General features: G+C 47.8%; 2 protein-coding genes across 2 annotated transcripts in view; both read right to left on the bottom strand.

Annotated features, from left to right (window-relative positions):
• Window positions 1-21,104, bottom strand: part of mcf2la (mcf.2 cell line derived transforming sequence-like a) — a 581,983-nt gene that overhangs the window by 386,947 nt on the left and 173,932 nt on the right. The window lies entirely within an intron of this gene.
• Window positions 1-21,104, bottom strand: part of LOC147107264 (glutathione hydrolase 1 proenzyme-like) — a 176,947-nt gene that overhangs the window by 72,657 nt on the left and 83,186 nt on the right. Inside the window, exon 4 of the mRNA XM_086006127.1 lies at window positions 8,166-8,258. Coding sequence (XP_085862253.1) covers window positions 8,166-8,258 — 93 coding nt within the window. The remainder of the gene's footprint in view (window positions 1-8,165; window positions 8,259-21,104) is intronic.

Here is a 21,104-nt window from a genome sequence, read left to right as displayed (position 1 = left end):
TCGTACATGAAACACAAAAAGTTAACATGCAGGTACAGCAAGTAATTAGGGAGGCAAATGGAATGTTGGCCTTTATTGCGAGGGGGATAAAGTATAAAAGTAGGGCAGTCCTGTTACAACTGTACAGGGTGTTGGTGAGACCACACCTGGAGTACTGCGTACAGTTTTGGTCTCCTTATTTAAGGAGGGATATACTTGCATTGGAGGCAGTTCAGAGAAGGTTCACGAGGTTGATTCCTGGGATGAAGGGGTTGTCTTATGAAGAAAGGTTGAGCAGGTTGGGCCTATACTCATTGGAGTTTAGAAAAAAAGAGAGGTGATCTTATTGAAACGTATAAGATTCTGGGGGGCTTGACAGGGTAGAGGCCAAGAGGATGTTTCCCCTAGTGAGGGTATCTAGAACTGGGGAGCACAGTTTCAGAATAAGGGGTCGCCCATTTAAGACGGAGATGAGGAGGAATTTCTCCTGAGGGTCGTGAATCTTTGGAATTCTCTACCCCAGAGAGCTGTGGAGGCTGGGTCATTGAATATATTCAAGGCGGAGATTGACAGATATTTGAGCTACAGGGGGGTCAAGGGTTATGGGGAACAGGCAGAAAAGTGGAGTTGAGGCCAAGATCAGATCAGCCATGATCTTATTGAATGGTGGAGCAGACTCAAGAGGCCAAATGGCCGACCCCTGCTCCTATTTCTTATGTTCTTATGTTCTTATGATAGCAGAGTTTAGTGAAGTAACAGGATCTTCACACGGATTTCATTGGTTCGGGCCTCATACAGAGACAGATACATTTGGTCACCATGTCATGTTAACCCTGGGTACCCTGATCAGTCTGCACCAGCACATGTTACTCAAGGAAAAGCAACTGAACCTTCAGGGATTTCAGAGTTTCAGAGTTCATTGTTTCCAAGACTGTCACTGACCTCATCTCCTCTGGAGATCTTCCCTCCATGGCCGCCAACCTCATAGTCACCCAACCCCACACAGCCCGCTTCTACTTCCTTCCCAAGATCCACAAACAGGACTGCCCTGGTAGACCCATCGTTTCAACCTGTTCTTGCCCCACGGAACTTATCTCTTTCTATCTCAACTCTATTTTTTCTCCCCTTGTCCAGTCTCTTCCCACCTACATTCGCGACTTTTCCGACGCCCTCCGCCACTTTAACAGTTTCCAGTTTCCTGGCCCCAACCGTCTCCTTTTCACTATGGACGTCCAATCCCTCTACACCTCCATCCCCCACCAGGATGGCCTGAGGGCGCTCATTTCTTCCTTGAACAGAGGCCCAACCAGTCCCCATCCACCACCACCCTCCTCCGCTTGGCTGAACTTGTTCTCACATTGAACAACTTCTCCTCTGACTCCACTCACTTCCTCCAAATTAAAGGTGTTGCTATGGGAACCCGCATGGGCCCTAGCTATGCCTGCCTTTTTGTGGGATATGTGGAACATTCTTTGTTCCAGTCCTACTCAGGTCCCCTCCCTCACCCCCTTTTCCAGTACATTGATGACTGTATTGGTGCCGTTTCCTGCTCTCGCCCTGAACTAGATAAGTTCATTCACTTTACTTCCAATTTCCACCCTTCCCTCACCTTCACATGGTCCATCTCCTACTCTTCCCTTCCCTTCCTTGACTTCTCCGTCTCCATTTCTGGCGATCGGCTTTCGACAAACATCCACTACAAGCCCACTGACTCCCACAGCTACCTGGACCCCCACCCTGCTTCCTGTAAGGACTCTATTCCATTCTCCCAGTTTCTCCATCTCCGCCGCGTCTGTTCTGACGATGCCACCTTCCATACTAGTGCTTCTGACATGTCTTCCTTTTTCCTCAACCGAGGATTCCCCTCTACTGTGGTTGACACGGCCCTTGACCGTGTCCGTTCTATTTCCCGCACTTCTGCTCTCACCCCTTCCCCTCCCTCCCCGAACCACGATAGAGTTCCCCTTGTCCTCACCTTTCACCCCACCAGCCTCCACATTCAACGGATCATCCTCCGCCATTTCCGCCACTCCAGCATGATCCCACCACCAAACACATCTTCCCCTCACCTCCCCTTTCAGCATTCCGAAGGGACCACTCCCTCCGCGACACACTAGTCCACACCTCTATCACCCCTAACAGCCCTTCTCCTTCACCTGGCACCTTCCCATGCAAACGCAGGAGATGCAACACATGCCCTTTTACCTCCTCCCTTCCCACTGTCCAGGGCCCCAAACACCCCTTCCAGGTGAAACAGCGATTTACTTGTACTTCTTGCAATTTACTATACTGTATTCGCTGCTCACGATGCGGTCTCCTCTACATTGGGGAGACCAAACGCAGATTGGGCGACCGCTTTGCGGAACACCTCCGTTCAGTCCGTACGGGTGACCCTGAGCGTCCGGTCGCCTGTCACTTTAATTCTCTGCTTCACTCCCACTCTGACCTCTCCGCCCTCGGCCTATTACATTGTTCCAATGAAGCTCAACGTAAGCTCGAGGAACAGCACCTCATCTTTCGATTGGGCACTTTACAGTCTGCTGGACTCAACATTGAGTTCAACAATTTCAGATAATAATCCCTGCCCCCATTTTTCATGCTGTATGATTTTGCCATCCCCATTTGCAACATTTTATCTTTCCTGCCTCTTGCATAAGCACAGTATATTGGGCCAGAAATTCGTGAACGGGGCTTGCCGCGCGTGCAAGGTCCCGATTTGCACTTACCCGACGCGCCTGCCGATCACCTCCAGGGACGCCTGGAATTCCATTTTGAATCTGAAGAATCCCGGGCAGCGTTTGGCGTCACGCCGCCCAGGAGTGCAGCCAGCGCGAAGCCTGGAGCGCGCTGTGCAACTGAGACACGCCCCTTGAGGTCTCAGTTTAACAGGACACGCCCCCAATGTTTCTGCCAAGCTGCTAAGCATTTTTACATGCAAAGCAGCAGTTTAAATAGGTTTTTGGAAGTTTTTTGAAGCTTTTGGTAACTTTTATAAACTTTTAAAAACGTTTACATTATTTTGAAGAATCTGAAGTAGTTTTAAACAGAATTAAAGCAATTTAAAGACTTTTAAAAGCCCTAAAAGATTTTTTTAAATTCCATTTATTTATTTAGCAATGTCGTCGTCATACGTGTCTTCACACTGTTCCCTTTGGGGAACTGTATGAAGTGGTGGAAGGATTTATGGCCATGATTAACGCTCATTCCGTGACCGTAACCATCTTTGAACCAGCCATTAGGGCGGTTAGTCCTATGGCGGGAGGGTTTTACGGGCTCCCACAAGCTATACAAGGAGGGGGGGCCACCCACACCCACGGACGCAAATATCCCACTGGATGTCAACCCAGAATTTAGAGCCGGAGCTCCGACTCCACTTGCCGGGACTGTCTGGAGCGGGGTTCGAAACCCTACCCTGATCTAGCCCAGCGGCGGGGATCCTACCGCTATGCCAAAGGCCCAATCCGATTAGCAACGTGAAATGGCTGGAATGAGCACAATTCACGGCATTAAAAGAACTCACAATTGAACTGATGATGACCTCAGCAATCTCCTCAAGGAGGTGGAGGCGCAGCGCCTGCTCATCATTGGTAATGAGAAGTCAAAGGCGCCGCAAAAAGGGCAGATGATAGCTTGGTCTTTCAAGTGGCAGCATAGGGCTCCAGTCACGGGGAGGGAAAAGGCGCAGGAAACGTATGGGTGTCACCTTTTGTGCGGAGTGGGCCTTTTGCGTAGCAGTAAGCATCCCCGCCGCTGGGCCAGAAGGAGTAGGGTTTCCAACCCCACTCCAGACAGTCCCAGCAAGTGGAGTCGGAGCTCCAACTATAAATTCTGGGTGGACATCCAGCGGGATACTTGCGTCCGTGGGTGTGAGTGGCCCCCCCCCCCCCCTCAGATGGGTTGTGGGAGCCCGTAAAACCCTCACGCCATAGGACTAACCACCCTAATGGCTGGTTCAAAGATGGTTACGGTCACGGAATGAGCGTTAATCACGGCCATAAATCCTTCCACCACTTCATACAGTTCCCGAAAGGGAACCGTGTGAGGATACGTACGACGATGACCTCTTGCGCAATGCACCTCCTTGGACCCTCAGTCGCAGATGCGAGGGGGCAAATCGTGCAATTGTTAAATTTTTCATTTTATTGACATGTAAAATGTTGGCCCAGTAATTCCCTTCCAAATGCGCGAGTACGGTCGGGGTACTTACGCGTCTGGCCGGAGCAAATGCCGGTTTTCAGCATGCACAGTGCATGTGGGGAAAACCGGCATTTCCTGTCCTCTGAACGAAGGGGTTCAGAGGCAGAACGCGTGCGACTGCACAGGCAGCGCGTGCGCAGTAAAATTCGCCGCTTTCATTCATGCTTTCAGTGAGGTCAAGTCCTTACAACTTACACATGAAAAAAGCATGGGTACAGTTGCTCCAGAGGCTGCGGAGGAAGATATTTCTTATCGTGGAGCTTCTGAAAGTATGTATGTCTGTATATATTCCTTTGCGTGTTATGTATATATTCCTTTACTTATGTGTATGAATGTATTATTTAATTATGACTTTCAGAGAAAGTAACTTATTGGAAAATCATAATTAAAAACATACATTCATACACATAAGTAAAGGAATATAAAACATACATACATATACGTAAAGGAATATATGCGGACATACATACATAATTACTTATTACTGATGAAAAGTTTCTTTCTTAAAAGTGCTGGAAATGTTACATTACTCATTTTAGAACACTCATTTTCACATTCAATTCACACAGCCACAATTGCTCCTTCTACCTACCGTTCTGAAAACCCGTTTAAAAAAAAAATTTAAACTTTAAAACTTACTTAAAATTTCTTAAAATAACTTCCCTCCCTTTCCCAAACAAAAATATTGCCTTTCAGAAGCTCCACGATAAAATATATCTTCCTCCGCAGCCTTGGAACAACTTTACACATGCTTTTTTCAAGTGTAACTTGTAAGGACTTACCCTCACTGAATCCATGAATGAAATCGACGAAGTTCACTGCGCAAGCGCTGCCTGTGCAGTCGCACGCGCTGTGCCTATGAACCCCTTCGTTCCGAGGTCTGGAAATGCCGGCGTTCCCCGCATGCGCTGTGCATGCTGAACGCTGGCATTTCCAACGGCCAGATGCGTGAGTACCCAGACCGTACTCACGCATTTGGTCACGAATTTCTGGCCCATTCTTTCAATTCCTTCCTCCCCTCCTAACCCCCCCCCCCCCACACTGTCTTTGCACCTGCTTAATATCTGTTACATCTCCAGCTTTTTCCAGTTCTGATGAAGGGTCCCAGACCTGAAATATTAACTCTGTTTATCTCTCCACAGATGCTGCCTGACCTGCTGAGTACTTCCAGCATTTGCTGTTGTTATTTCAGATTTCCAGCATCCGCAGTATTTTGCTATTGCTTCAGGGATTTCTCTTGGTTGCTATGAGTACATATGTAATGCAGGTTTGCACTCTGCTATAGTCTCTGTACCTGCTTTCAAGTGGTCACTTCCATCACAGTCAGTGGTCTGGATGTCCAATCGCACAGTGGGATGGTTGGAAATGGTGTGTTGTATGGAGGAACTGAAGAAAATTGGCATCTTCAAGCTGAAATTTATATTGCAGAGGTTGGTAGGATCAAAGGTTTGAAAGAGGGAGTTTGTGACTTTAGGCTGCCATGAATTAGGTGTCAGTTGTGGCTCAGCGGTAGCACTCTCGCCACTGAATCAAGAAGATTGTGGGTTCAAGTCTCACTTCAGAGACTTCAGCACAAAATATCGGCTGACACTCCAGTGTAGTACTGAGGGAGTGCTGCACTGTCAGAGGTGCCCTCTTTTAAAGGAGACATTATTGAAGACAAGCAGGGTGTTTCTCCCCAGTGTCCTGGCCTATATTTAACCTTCAACCAAAACCTACAGCAGATTATCTGGTAATTATCACATTGCTGTTTGTGGGAGCTTGCTGTGCGCAAATTGGCTGCCGCGTTTCCTATATTACAGGAAACTCTTTTTTATCCAGCACTGAAGGGACCGGCGTGGTGCCGGTTGATCAAAAAGTCCGTTTTACAGAGAGGTATACTTACTAAGGTACGAGAGCCCTGTACACGGCCACAGATCCAGGCGTCCCTGTTGCATGGCAACAGGTGCAGGAACCCCGGTTACACGGCCACAGATCCAGGAACCCCAGTTACACAGCCACTAATGTGAAGTAAAACTTACCTGAACCTACTCCTGAATTTTGCCGGTTAAGAGAGATTTCCGGTTATTTAGGTGCTGGTAAAAAGAGAGTTTCCTGTACAACATTGACTACACTTCAAAAAGTACTTAATTGGCTGTAAAGCACTTTGGGACATCTGGAGGTTGTGAAAGGTACTATATAAATACGAGCTCTTTCTGTAACTCTAATCCCCACTGCACAGAAATCAGGTGCAGCCATGATGTTGAAAGGCCTTCTCCCTCACACTGGACTTTCCCTTTAGTGAAGCGGGAGACAGAATGCACAGCTGACTGCACTAAACTGCGGCCTAAACTGGAGTAAGGGCTGGTCAGGGGAAAGGTCACAAATACAGCAGTACAAGATGAGGGGACTAAATGTAATAGTTCCAAATTTGCTGATGATACAAAGCTAGGTGGCAGTGTCAGTTGTGAAGAGGATGTGAAGAGGCTTCAAGGGGATCTCGACAGGCTCAGTGAGTGGGCGAGAACATGACAGATGGAATATAATGTGGATAAATGTGAAATTATCCACTTTGGTAGAAAAAACAGAAAAGCAGAGTATTTCCTAAATGGTGAAAAATTGGGGAATGCAGATGCTCAAAGAGACCTGGGTGTTCTTGTACATGAGTCACTGAAAGTAAATGTGCTGATGCAGCAAGCCATTAGGAAGGCAAATGGTATGCTGGCCTTCATTACAAGAGGATTTGAGTACAGGAGTAAAAAAGTCTTACTCCAATTATATAGGGCCTTGGTGAGACCACACCTGGAGTACTGTGTACAATTTTGGTCTCCTTACCTGAGGAAGGATATACTTGCAATAGAGGGAGTGCCACGAAGGTTCACGAGATTGATTCCTAGGACGGCGGGACTGTCGAATGAGAAGAGGTTGAGTAAACTAGGCCTGTATTCTCTTGAATTCAGAAGAATGAGAGGGGATCTCATTGAAGCATACAAAATTATTACAGGGCTTGATAGGGTGGATACTAGGAGAATGTTTCCCTTGGCTGGGGAGTCTAGAACCAGGGGCCACAGTCTCAGGATAAAGGGTTGGCCATTCAGGACTGAGATGAGAAGAAATCTCTTCACACAGAGGGTGGTGAATCTTTGGAATTCTCTACCCCAGAGGGCTGTGGAGGCTCAGTCATTGGGTATATTCAAAACAGAAGTCGTTAGATTTCTGACTAGTAAAGGCATCAAGGGATATGGCGATAGGGCCGGTGAACGGAGTTGAGGCAGAAGATCAGCCATGATTTCATTGAATGGCAGAACAGGCTCAAAGGGCCGAATGGCCTACTCCTGCTCCTATTTCTTATGTTCTTATGTAGTAGTGACTGAACACACACCACCTGCAAACAACATTGGCATCAGGACCCACTAAACCCATCAACACCCACTAAACTGTAAATAGAGACCACTGCTGCCCAGAAATACAACTTACATTCAAAAACCTGGAGGCTCCCACAATGACTCAGCAAGTTTATCCAATGAGAGCTGAGCCATATCAACCAGGAAGCTCTCAGCTTTGATCCAAGGTCTGTGCTGAGCGAGCTGATCTCAGCCAGTACAGTAATAATGGGGCTAGAATTGGCCTCAGCACCCCGGGTTAGGAAAAGGTAAACCTCCAAGGTTCCCGCTGATGATGGTCATCCAGCAATCATTACTGTGCTGATCCACATCGTTACATAGCCTGCTGATATGTGTTGTTGAGGCTAACACACAAATAATGCCCCTTTTTGGCAAGTTATCAGAAGGCACATGTGGGACTGAACCCCAGGAAGTAATCAAAGCCTTAAGGAGAAAGGGGGAGGGGGAGAAACTGGAAATAAAAAGTAGGAAAAAGCAACCTCGATATGCTCAGTTTTTGGAATCCTGTAGCTTTTCAGTCAGAAGCCTTCTGCTTTTGAGTTCAAACTTCACTGAGAGGGGGGTCAGGGTCAAGAAGAATGTACTGATTGTAGTCCTAGTGCTTACCTTTACGAGACACCTCATCTGTCTTATTAACAAACATGTCTCTCGACGCATTGCCTGGGGCCACTTCTCTGGAATTAATTATTTCTACTTTTCCTGAAAAAGAAGAAAAAAAAGTATTGTTCCAAACAAGGTGGCTCACATTACATTACAAGAATTCTGTGTTAAGGATTCACAGCAAACGAGTTAGAGTGCGACAGGAGAAGACAGAATCTCACCTCTCAACCCACCTGAAAACACCTGACGGTGCTTTTAACCCTAGCCGCCCCACAGAAACCAGGCAACAATCACCACGGTTACTTACCCGCCCTCGAGCCACACAGATCCCGCCATCCATGATTTACTTTATGCAGGCTTCTGGAAGGCCAAGCCAGCAGGGCCCTTCTACGAATACACAGATCGCAGTCCGATGGACTTAGGCCTAAGCAGGAAAGCTGCTGTGGCTTTCCCGCCAGGCTAGAGAGAGTCGGGGCCTGCTGGGAAGATGAATAGGCCCAAACAGGTAAGGTGTTTACTGTCGTCTGTGGGGCCAGGAGGAGCAGGACATTTTAAGCCTCTCCCACCCCAGACTCCCACCCCCAGGTGTACGTAAAAGATCCCTCGGCACTATTTCGAAGAAGAGCAGGGGATTTCACCCCGGTGTCCTGGCCAATGTTTATCCCTCAGCCAACAGCATTAAAACAGATTATCTGGTAACTATCTCATTGCTGTTTGTGGGGCCATGCTGTGCGCGAATTCGTTGCTGCGTTTCACAGAATCACAGAAACCCCACAGTGCAGATAGAGGCCATTTCAGCCCATCGAGCCTGCAACGACACATATCCCACCCGATCCCCGTAACCCCTACACCAACACATATCCCACCCGATCCCCGTAACCCCACGTATTTAATCCCCCTAACACTAAGGGTCAATTTATCATGGCCAATCAACCTAACCCGCACACCTTTGGGCTGTGGGAGGAAACCGGAGCACCCGGAGGAAACCCACGCAAACACGGGGAGAATGTGCAAACTCCACACAGACAGTCGCCCGACACCACTTCAAAAAATACTTCATTGTAAAGTGCTTTGAGACATCCTGAGGTCAATCAAGGTGCTATATCAATGCAAGTTCTTTCTTTTCGACTCTGAGTTTGAAATATATTGTTGTTTCTTCATCATCATTGGGTCAATATCCTGGAATCCCCCACCTAAAACCATTATAGCAGCACCATCACCACTGGCACTGCTCAGAGCACTTAGGGATGGGCAAGAAGTGCAGTTTTACCCATGTTGCCCACATTCCAAAAACACAAAGGTCGGATATTCCGATCCCTGCGGATGGGTATGCGCTGTGTACCCACCCATAGGGATATCGGAAATGCCGGTTTCAGGCATGCACAGCGCATGCGCTGGAAACCGGCATTTCCGATCTCTTGACAGATCAGAAATCTGCCCTGGAGAAGGGCCTCTGCGGGTGAAGAGTTCTGCTTTTTGGAGACCCGCCGCCCGCAGAAAACCCTTACAATACCTACGCCTGGTAAAAGCAGACATAAGGCCTGCTTTTACCAGGATAAGAGTAGAAAAAAGTTTTTTAAAATGTTCTCACTGATTTATCATTTAAAAATGCTTTAAAAAAAGGAAATTTATTTTTAGCCCCATAAAATACTTTAATTATTTTTTTCAAAAAATTAAATTTTTGTTTAAAATACTTAATTTATTGTAATTTCAAGTCATTTTAAAAATGTGATTTAAAAAAAAATTATTTAAATTTTACTATGTTTGGGGTGATCTCCATTCATGTCAGGTCTTCCTGTCAAATGTATGAAGGGAGATTCCCTCCTATGATTGGCTCCCCATGGCCCACGTGATCCCAGGGATGCTGCGAACTACCTGCGCCTGTGGGATACGTGGGCCCTGCGCATTTGGAGTTTGGTGAGGCCCAGCATCGGAATTGTGCGCCTCCTGGAAGCCCTCAGGTAAGGGCGCAGATTTTTCCAGATCGCAGTCCTCCGCCCGTGGGAGACCTACGATCGGAAAATACGGGCCATTGAAAAAATTGAAGTTGAGTACCGAGACGAGATTTTGACCAATCAGGTGGCTAATTTTATATCTCAGTTAGTCACTCAATTACAGCAACAGTGTCAAGTTAAAGCGCCTCGTACCATCAGTTGAATGGACTGCTGGAAAGGTTTAATGGCACACTGACTCGTATGCGCTACTCATATTTTGTGCAGACCCCCCAATTCAATTCAATTCAATTCAATTTTATTTGTCATATATGCAGCAGACGTGTGTACTGCACAATGAAATGTTGATTTTTACGAGTCCTCCCAACATTGGAATAAATATGGCATAACAATAATAAAATACTAATAGAAATACAGTAATAATAAATAAAACAACAGTAATAAATAATAAGAAATTAATCGTTCATGAGTCTTATGGCCTGGAGGTAGAAGCTGTTTCGAAACCTGTTGGCACGAGACCGTATGCTTCGGTATCTCTTACCGGACGAGAGCAGGGCGAAGAGGTTGTGGCTGGGGTGGCTCACGTCTTTGATGATTCTCAGGGCCTTCCCCCGGCACCTCTCGGGGTAGATATCCTGGACAGCAGGTAGTTTAATTCCTATAGTGTGTTGTGCAGCTTTCACCACCATCTGTAGAGCCTTGCGGTCTGGCGGTAAAGTTGCCATACCAGGTAGTGATGCAGCTGGACAGGATACTCTCGATGGTGCACCGGTAGAAGTTGGTGAGAATCTGGGGGGCCATTCCAAATTTCTTCAGTCTCCTGAGGAAGAACAGGCGTTGGCATGCCTTCTTGGTTACGACGTCGATGTGATGGGACCACGTTAAGTCCTCCGTAATGAATACACCCAGGAATTTGAAGCTGCTGACCCTCTCCACCTCAGCCCCTTCGATGTAGATTGGGGTGTATCCCTCCCCCTGTCGCTTCCTGTAGTCCACGATCATCTCCTTTGTTTTGCTGATGTTGAGGGAGAGGTTGTTGTACTTGCACCATTCTGCTAGGGCTCTTACCTCCTCCCTGTAGCCTGTCTCGTCGCCATCTGTGATCAGGCCTACAACGGTAGTGTCATCAGCAAACTTGATGATGGAGTTGGAGTTGTGCGTGGCCACGCAATCGTGAGTAAACAGGGAGTACAGAAGGGGGCTGAGCACACAACCCTGGGGAGCTCCCGTGTTCAGGATCAGTGTGGAGGAGGTGTTACTGCCTATTTTCACCACCTGGGGTCTGCCCGTCAGGAAGTCCAGGATCCAGTTGCATAGGGAGGTGCTAAGTCCTAGCTCACTGAGCTTGTTGACAAGCTTGGAGGGGATAATGGTGTTGAATGCTGAACTATAATCAATGAACAACATTCTCACATAGGTGTTCCTCTTATCCAGGTGTGATAAGGCAGTATGCAGTACAGTGGCGATGGCATCATCCCTAGATCTTTTTGGGCGGTAAGCAAATTGGAGTGGGTCCAGTGTGTCACGTAGTAAGGAGTTGATGTGGGTTTTGACCAGCGTCTCAAAGCACTTCATGATGACAGAAGTGAGTGCTATGGGGCGGTAGTCATTTAAACAGGTTACTTTTGTTTTTTTGGGGACTGGAATAACCGATGTCATCTTGAAGCAGGTGGGGACTACAGACTGGTACAGTGAACGGTTGAATATATCCGTAAACACGGCTGCCAGCTGGTCAGCGCATGCTCTAAGGACACGCCCAGGGATTCCATCTGGACCGGGTGCTTTGTGGGTGTTCACTCTCTTAAAAGTCTTGCTCACGTCAACCACGGAGATTGAGACGACCCAGTCGTCCTGAGCCGCGGGCGCCCTTGTAACAGGCCAGTTGTTGGCCTCAAACCGGCTGTAAAAAGTGTTAAGCTCGTCCGGGAGAGAGGCATTACTGGGCATGACACAGCTGGGTTTCCCTTTGTAAACCCAAGGGATAAAGCATTGTCATAGTTACAACTGGGATACAGGGAGGTACCAACAATTTACAAAACTCTCACCATGTTATTTCCTGTAATGATGTTGAGTGCATGGTCTGTCACCGCTCAGAGAGGAACTGGTTAAGTAAAAGCACCGATGAGGTCAGAAACACAGTAAACTATGGCCCCAAAATTAAACACGGTAAGTTCCACAGATTTGCACCAATGTTTCGTGACTTGCACCCACCAATGCTCTGCACAGCTGAATCCTTTGGAATATCGGGGTCAACTCATTTGCATATTTGTTGTCACAAATCCCATGTAAAATGGGTGCAATATGCCGAGGGGCTTGGAAATTAGAGTGTAGCCTTTATAAAAACAATTCTGGCTGGAGGCGTGGCAGGTAAGTAACAAAATGCTTGGATCACTCAGTTCACTGCAATTGTCCCCATGTCTGCAATTGTCCCCATTTTTAACAAATGCTTGTTACTGGAGGATGTGGCACCAGCAGTGGAAGAAGGACAAGCATGTGGCAAGGTGAAACAGAAGAGTGCTCAGAGTTCCCGTGAAAGCCACCTTCAGGTGCTCCTGGGTGAGGTTAAACAAAGGAGAGACAGACTGCTGGGTCTCCCCAGGACAAATGTGCAGGAAATCGCTCTTGAGCCATGTGGAGGGAGGTGGCACTGGCACTGAATGCCAACCCTCACCCAGTGAACAACAGACCAGTGCCACAAGATGTTCAAAGACCTGACCAGGGCAGGCAAGGTAACACACTGGGCACCCTTTTCTTCCTTGGGCACCCAGGACACCTGCAAACTTCATCCTCTAAAATTAAGAGTTGCATAACTGACCCTTCACAGTGCACTCTGGTTAAGGGAGGCACTAACAATGGATCTTATAATATGTGTGGCCATCTCCTCTAAACAGTAATTACTCACATGCACAAAATTAAAACCCATTCCTCCTCTTTAACAAGCTGATAGCGCCACCTTTCTTACATCAGCTTTCGATCCCATCTGAGAAACAGTCTACAAATGTTGGACTTTATCCAATTCCCTCAGTCTTGTTGTAGGACAAATGTGAGCACGATTCCCACAAGAGATGTGGCACCGGTGGGAGATCCTATCATTAAGGAGCTCACTTTCCTTTGAGGAACATAGGAACAGGAGTAGGCTATTCAGCCCCTGGAGCCTGTTCTGCCGTTCAATGATATCATGGCTGATCTGTATCCTAACTCCATACACCCGCCTTGGGTCCATATCCTTTAATACCCTTGGCTAGCAAAAATATATCAATATCAGATTTAAAATTATTAATTGAGCTAGCATCTATTGCTTTTTGCAGGAGAGAGTTCCACACTTCTACCACCTGTTGTGTGAAGAAGTGTTTCCTAACTTCTCTCCTGAATGGCCTGGCTCTGATTTTAAACTTATGGTGGGGGGAAATTCGGTTGCTTCGCACCTCCCATTAGCGCCCTGAGGGCGCTAATGGGGCACAAAGCAACTAGCGCCCGGGCGCGGTGGTGTTTGCGCCACTCGCAAAATTGACCAGACATTTTGCGGCGGCACTAAACACGACCGCCACGATCTCCGGCGCCTGCAGATCGTGACATCAGTCAAGCGTGCAACACCCCGGTAGCGCCCCGGACCGGATATTGAGTGGCATCCCCTGCCTTACCACCTGCCGCTAGCAACGATAGGTTGAGGGGGGCATTTTGCAGTCGGGAAGGGACTGGGGGAGCGCTATTTAAAGGCGGCCGCTTCCTGCCTTTTTTTATTGCCGACATTTTTGCACCACGCATTCTGAGAGAGAGAGAGAGACTTCTGGAGAGATTCAATGCTGTGTGAAGGAGTTTTGGGTACTGAGCAGCACTTTGCAGGTTCATTTTGATTTGACCTTCCTTGCATCGATTTAGAAGAGACTATGGGGGCTGCACTCTGAGCTCTTTCCCTGGGATCTCTCCATTGTTCTTTCCAGCAGAATTGATGTACAGGTCTCTCCAGGCCGAGATTCAAGGCTGCAATGAGCAGGGTGTGGATGGAGAGCAAGATCGACACTCCCCTTTAAGAACTGGCTGACGTCATTGTGTCTGTGTTCCATTGCTGACTGACATCACATGAGCTTCGCCAGCTGTAGGGGTTGCAAAATTTCCCCTATTTCCCTGAAGATTGAAAATAGTGTTCCACATCGTGGCCGAAGAATTGCGTGACCTGAATTGTCTCAACACCAGGACTTTAAGATTAAAATGGTACCCTTTGAGTTTCGAACTGTGCAAATTGCAGAGGGGCCTGAAAATGGTGTGGACAACAATGGAATTGAGGAATTGGTGGAAAATATTCACACACCTTGAGACAGTACATCTTAATAAAGTCGTTCCCTGGAGTTTGGGATATCACAAAAGGTTTTAAAATGGCCACAGAAAGCATGGCAAAAGGACAAGCAGCTCGAGTTGCCTGTGTGTATAAAGTGGGAAGATCTAGCAGTGGCTGTGAATCAGACCTGCCAATCAAAGGGAGGTTCCCTTCAGAAGCACTTGAAGTTGTTTATTTACTAAAGAGATTAGCCCACTTGAGAAAACCGCAGGACAGTCAATTTGAAACTGCTTCTGCTTACATAGCCATTCAAAGCATTCACAGACAATGAGAGGCTGAAACCCTGAAATGGACTTTTGAAAGGCAACAGTTTAAGAATGAATGAGGTTTAAATCACTCATCATTCTGGACAATAGAGCAGTTGAATTTCCCTTTTGTTTTAGCCCAGGTGAGCTCCAGATGTGGTTCTCTTGTGAATTGGAACTTTTTGGGCGCGAATCTTCCAGACAGGCAAACAGCAGGGGGGGGGCCTCACCAGGTTTATGAGATAGCTCCTGAGAAGCTATCGCTCTCTTTACTTCCTGGGACCACAGGTGAGCCTCTCTCTCTCTCTCTCTCTCACTTCGCTGGGCCACATGTGAGCAGAGTTTCTGACTCCTCAGCAAAGCAACCTAGTAAGGAGTTGGGGGATGGTAATTAAGGGGGTATTGCTAAGATTGTTTAATTAACATTGTAGCCATATAATCCCTCGTTTTTACCGTCTGCATTCGCCCATTTAAGCAATTTTACTGTAATTACTGTGTTCGTGTGGTATAGTTTGATATTTGATTATAGTTTCTTGTAATTAATAAAACTTGATTTTTCTCTCATCCAAACCACGTGTCAGTTTTAATATCATTAATTATAAGTCCTGCAGTCAGAACTGGAAGGTGGGGTAGCGATTCGAAACCGCTGTTTTAAAATTGGTTTATTTGGAATTGGTCAGAATGCAGGCAAAGGCTGCAAGACCAGGTAAATTACCTTAAACCAGTTAAAAGAAGCCCCCCCTTACACAACGCTCTGAGGTAGCACCTTGCTCCTTGGCGTTAGCGCCTTAAGAGTGGTGTGTAGTGCCTGATTTAGCACTCTAATCACCTCCAGGGGCGATAGAAGCCAAGTTTGCAGTCGGAGGCGATAATTAGTGCCAGGCGCTAAACTTTGCGCCCGACCGATAATTGCGCCCCACACGGGGTGATACTGAATTTCTCCCCCATGTTGTCCTAGGCTCCCTCACCAGCGGAAAAAGTTTCTCTCTATCTACCCTATCAGTTCCTTTCACAATCAAAAAACCTCAATCGAATCACTCCTTAACATTCTGTATTCCAGGGAATACAAGCCTACTTTGTGTAATCTCTCATAATCTAACCCTTGGAGCCCTGGTAACATTCTGGTGAATCTGCCCTGCACTCCTTCCAAGGCCAGTATTTCCTTTTTATGGTGCGGCACCCAGAACTGTACACTGTACTCCCGATGTGGCTTTGTATAGCTGTAGCATAAAAGTCCTCCCCTTTATATTCTAGCCTTTTTTTTATTCGTTAATAGGATGTGGGCATCGCTGGCAAGGCCAGCATTTATTGCCCATCCCTAATTGTCTTCGGGAAGGTGGTAGTGAGCCGCCTTCTTGAACCACTGCAGTTCGTGTGGTGAAGGTACTCCCTCCTGCTAGGGAGGGAGTCCCAGGATTTTGACCCAGCGACGATGAAGGAATGGCAATATATTTCCAAGTCAGGATGGCGTGTGACTTAGAGGGGAACTTAGAGGTGATGGTGTTCCCATACCCCTGCCCTTGTCCTTCTAGGTGGTAGAGGTCGCGGGTTTGGCAGGTGTTGGCAAAGAAGCTGCAGTGCATCTTGTAGATGGTACACACTGCAGCCACGGTACGCCGGTGGTGGAGGGAGTGAATGTTTAAGGTGGTGGATGGGGTGCCAATCAAGCGGGCTGCTTTGTCCTCGATGGTGTCAAGCTTCTTGAGTGTTGTTGGAGCTGCACTCATCCAGGCAAGTGGAGGATATTCCTTCACACTCCTGACTTGTGCCTTGTAGATGGTGGAAAGGCTTTGGGGAGTCAGGAGGTGAGACACTCGCTGCAGAATACCCAGCCTTTGACCTGCTCTTGTAGCCACAGTATTTATGTGGCTGGTCCAGTTAAGTTTCTGGTTAATTGTGATGACCCCCAGGATGTTGATGGTGGGGTATTCGACAATGGTAATGTCGTTGAATGTCAAGGGGAGGTGGTAAGACTCTCTATTTGTGGAGATGGTCATTGCCTGGCACTTGTGCGGTGTAAATGTTACCTGCCACTTATCAGCCCAAGCCTGAACGTTGTCCAGGTCTTCCTGCATGTGGGCACGGACTGCTTCATTATCTGAGGAGTTGTGAATGGAACTGAACACTGTGCAGTCATCAGTGAACATCTCCACTTCTGACCTTATGTTGGAGGGAAGGTCATTGATGAAGCAGCTGAAGATGGTTGGGCCTAGGACACTGCCCTGAGGAACTCCTGCAGCGATGTCCTGGGGCTGTGATATTTGGCCTCCAACCACCACAACCATCTTCCTCTGTGCGAGGTATGACTGCAGCCAGTGGAGTTTTCCCCCTGATTACCAACTTCTAGTTATAAAGGTTAACATTCCATTAGCCTTTTTGATTTTTTTTGTATCTGTCCACTACATTTTCGGAGCAGACAATGGGGCTGATGGAAAGGTATTGTTCTCTAGCCAATGGAATGGCGTGGTTGGGGGCATAATGCTGTTGCCAGGCTAGTGACAGCACACCTACACAGTTGCCGCAGCATCCCTGTGGAGCACCGCACAGGCCACACGTTTCCACCCCCTCCTCTGTCACCTTAGTCCCAAGAGGACGTTGTTTGCCCACTCTTAGCTTGTACCCTCCTTCTCTGCGGACCCACCAAAGCAATGGGAGTCAGAGTGAGGAAGAATAGAAAGATGATGAGGAGACTAGGTTAAACCAAGCAAAACTGACCAGTTCCGTCCTGATGCCCCTTTCAATAGGCACTGAGGAATCCTCTGACTGATACTGATAGTTATGATGCTCTCTTCCATCTACTGCTGCCTTCAAATCTGCCAGGGCTGCCTCCCCAGAATGTCTACATCCAGGCATTTTTGGATGGTGAAGTTATACGGAGAACAGGCTACAACTATGTAGGACACACGAGCTGGCACATACTGCGCCCTTCCTGAACAGTCAAGGCAGCGAACGCACCCCTTTACAACCCCAATGGTCTTCTTGGTGACCACTCTGGGAGAAGTGTGTGCTTGCTGTAGCGCTCCTGTGCACATCCTAGTGGGATCGTAATCCATGGGAGCGGGGGGTATCCCACAAACCATCCACTGACATGCTTTTTGTTTTATTTGAAGAGGTCCGGGAAGGCCGAATGTCAAAAAAAATAATGCAGTGTAACAATTTCCAGTATATCTTGTGCTGACTTGCAGGATGTCACACACAATCTGTACATTCAGGGAATGGAAGTTCTTCTGGTTGAGGAAATTGCAGGGGGATGACTGTAGGGGCTCTCGAAGCAATATGAGTGCCATTTATTGGTATTTAGGAAAGCCAGAAACACTAAAACTGGATGGCCCCATCATGCTGCCCTACTGTGATGGCAAAGTCAATGAATTCCCCAGCTCTCCTGTGAAGTGCGTCAGTCACCTGATGAACGTGTGACCATACTGCACATTGGCTGATATTATTGTGATCACCATTGACTCCCTGAAAGAGCCAGTGCCATAAAGAGAGAGTATGGTGGTCAGAGAGAGAGCAGTGAGGCAAACCATGGCTTCAGGTCCTCGGGCAGCAGGTGGCAGGGCCTCTTTGGGGAAGCGCACTATTCTAACGTGCATCTCCTCACTAAGGTCCTCGCATGACCTGTGCTCCCTGTATCTTCTGAGAGGGCTTTGGTAATAACTGGTGGAGTGTAGCCTCCGTACTGTGGTGCGTGGGCAAACAGGGTCCTGGTGGACTAAAACCCCCCACAAGCAGTCAGAGGTAATAAACAATCACTACTCAAATTTTCAGTAATCTTCAGACTCAAATTCCTCACTTCCTCCAGTCTCAGCTGATCCTTATACAACTATGCCCTATATTTCTCACTCTTACCCCTAGTGCATTGCGAGTGTAGAACGAGGAAATTCAGGGCTGCAGCACCACTGGCCCTCATTGCCATATATTCTAATTAGGTGCACGGGGACCCGGTGAGCAGATCGCACGAAGAGCCAAACCATGTTTGGAAACTCGGGATAGGGAAATCAGTTTTGGGGCAGGAGACTGGCAGAAAGGGCTTCTGTCCCATTTTGTTGGCCAGTCAAACAAATGCCCCATGTTTAAGCCCAGCAACGCCAGAAGTGCCGTGTAATTTTGAGGCTTCTGTACTTAATTTAAGGAATGACCTAACCTTACGCACACGAATTGAAGACATGAGCAAGACTGCCGGAGAAGCTGGTGTGAGTGCAATGCTCAGCTCTGGGAGTACTAAGTAGGCCAGAGCACGTTGATGCTGCTGCCAGTAAGAATTTACAGCCTTATGAGCAGGTTCGTACACAGTAGACGATGTACTTGAAATCCTCAATAAGCCATGCAAGTGTCGGGTCTACCACATGAACATGTTAAACGCCTACCTCTGTTGTGAGGGGATGGCTCTGTATATTATTGCCAATCCAGAAGAAGGAGAGGAAGGTGAGATTGCAGATTTCATGGAAAGTCAAACAAGTTCCCCTCTAGGCAGGATCACTGTCAGCTCAGTTATCTCCCAGAGAGGGACAGCAAGTCAGGAAATTGTTGCTGGGTTTTACTCATTGTCCTTGGGCAAACCAGGCTATGCAAAGCAGTTTGTACACGTGACAGACATTTCCAAGCCAGTGTAGAAGCACACATACCCTGTGCCACATAGTGTGAGGGAACACACAGCTTGTGGGGTACAGGGGGATGGTGTAACTGGGAGCCCGTGTGCATCACTGGTGGTGTTACTACCCAAGGACAAGACCACACCGTTTTGTGGAGATCATAAACTAAATGACTTAACAGAATCTGACACCTATCTGATGCTTCAGATGGAGGGCGTCCTGGAGAAACTAGGGAGTCCCGAGTATCTGATAACTAAACCTGATGAAGGTTAATGGCACTTAACACAAAGGCTCTGTTTCACTGTGTTTGTTACATCAGGGTTATACAAATTTATAGTCACACCTTTTAGAATGAAAAATGAAGCCACCACATTGTAACAGCCAATGGATTCCATCCCGATTGGCTGGGGATTATATCCTAAAATATATTGATGATATAGCCATTAATAGTCAGACATGGGACGAACACCTCACTGTATCACCGACATACCGAACTCCAAAGCAGAACAGGATTGACAATTAAGGCCAAAGAATGTAACATCGGTACGACTGAGGTTTTGTACGTAGCTCACCATTTGGATTGGGGGGCAGGGGGAGAAGCAGAGGCTCGACCAGGGAAAGTTAGGCTGTATCGTGCTTTGGGTCTGCCCCAGCAAGTGCAGCTATTCCTCAACTCGAGTAGCTACTATCGCACATCCACTCCCAATCGCAACAAGATAGCCAGATGGTTAACAGACTTAACCAGGAAAGGGAAGCCCAGACAAATATCTGGTCCATTGAGGCTGAAAATGCTTCTGAAAGGCTGAGGAATGCCCCATGTGCAGACTCTAACTAGCTAGGACTGACTATTCTGAGTTGGCACAGTACATGCTATCACAGCGGGCCCAGTCACCTGTGCTGTCCTCGGCCAAGTAAATGGTGTCAGGGAGGAGCACCCGATTGTCTACAGGAGGTTACAGAGATAGGGAGGGGCGAGGCCATGGCGGGATTTGAAAACAAGGGTGAGAATTTTAAAATCGAGGCGTTGCCGGACCCGGGAGCCAATGTAGGTCAGCGAGCACAGGGGTGATGGGTGAACGGGACTTGGTGCGACAAGGTTAGATGCAGAATTAAGTCTTTCTACTGAACCCCAACAATATAACTCAACCCCGACACCAGAAGAATGCCCCCTACTGGCACCAAATCTGACCGGTTTCTATTTCCCACATCCTGCGATATCTCTGATTAAGACACCCATTAAGGGTAGAAGTTGCTCTGTTATTTTTAAAAACTGGGTCCAGTATTTGGGTGAAGCTCCACTGTTCACTATTTTAACAAAATCCTTAATTAAATTGAGCTGTGGGTCAGTGAGTAGCACGCTTGTCTCTGAGTCAGCAGGTTATGGGTTCAAACTTCAAATTTCTCTCCAGCGACTTGAGCACAAAATCTTGGCTGACACTCCAGTGCATTGCTGAGGGAGTGCTGCACTGTCGGAGGGGCAGTACTGAGGGAGTGCTGCACTGTCGGAGGAGCAGTACTGAGGGAGCGCTGCACTGTCGGAGGGGCAGTACTGAGGGAGTGCTGCACTGTCGGTGGGGCAGTACTGAGGGAGTGCTGCACTGTCGGAGGGGCAGTACTGAGGGAGCGCTGCACTGTCGGAGTGGCAGTACTGAGAGAGCGCTGCACTGTCGGTGGGGCAGTACTGAGGGAGTGCTGCACTGTCGGAGGAGCAGTCCTGAGGGAGCACTGCACTGTCGGTGGGGCAGTACTGAGGGAGCGCTGCACTGTCGGTGGGGCAGTGCTGAGGGAGCACTGCACTGTCGGAGGGGCAGTACTGAGGG

The sequence above is a fragment of the Somniosus microcephalus genome, chromosome 14 (genome assembly GCF_052327205.1).
Source record: "Somniosus microcephalus isolate GS21.2 chromosome 14, FLI_Smic_1.0, whole genome shotgun sequence".
Classification (NCBI taxonomy): domain Eukaryota; kingdom Metazoa; phylum Chordata; class Chondrichthyes; order Squaliformes; family Somniosidae; genus Somniosus; species Somniosus microcephalus.
This window is presented reverse-complemented; position numbering and strand designations above follow the sequence as displayed.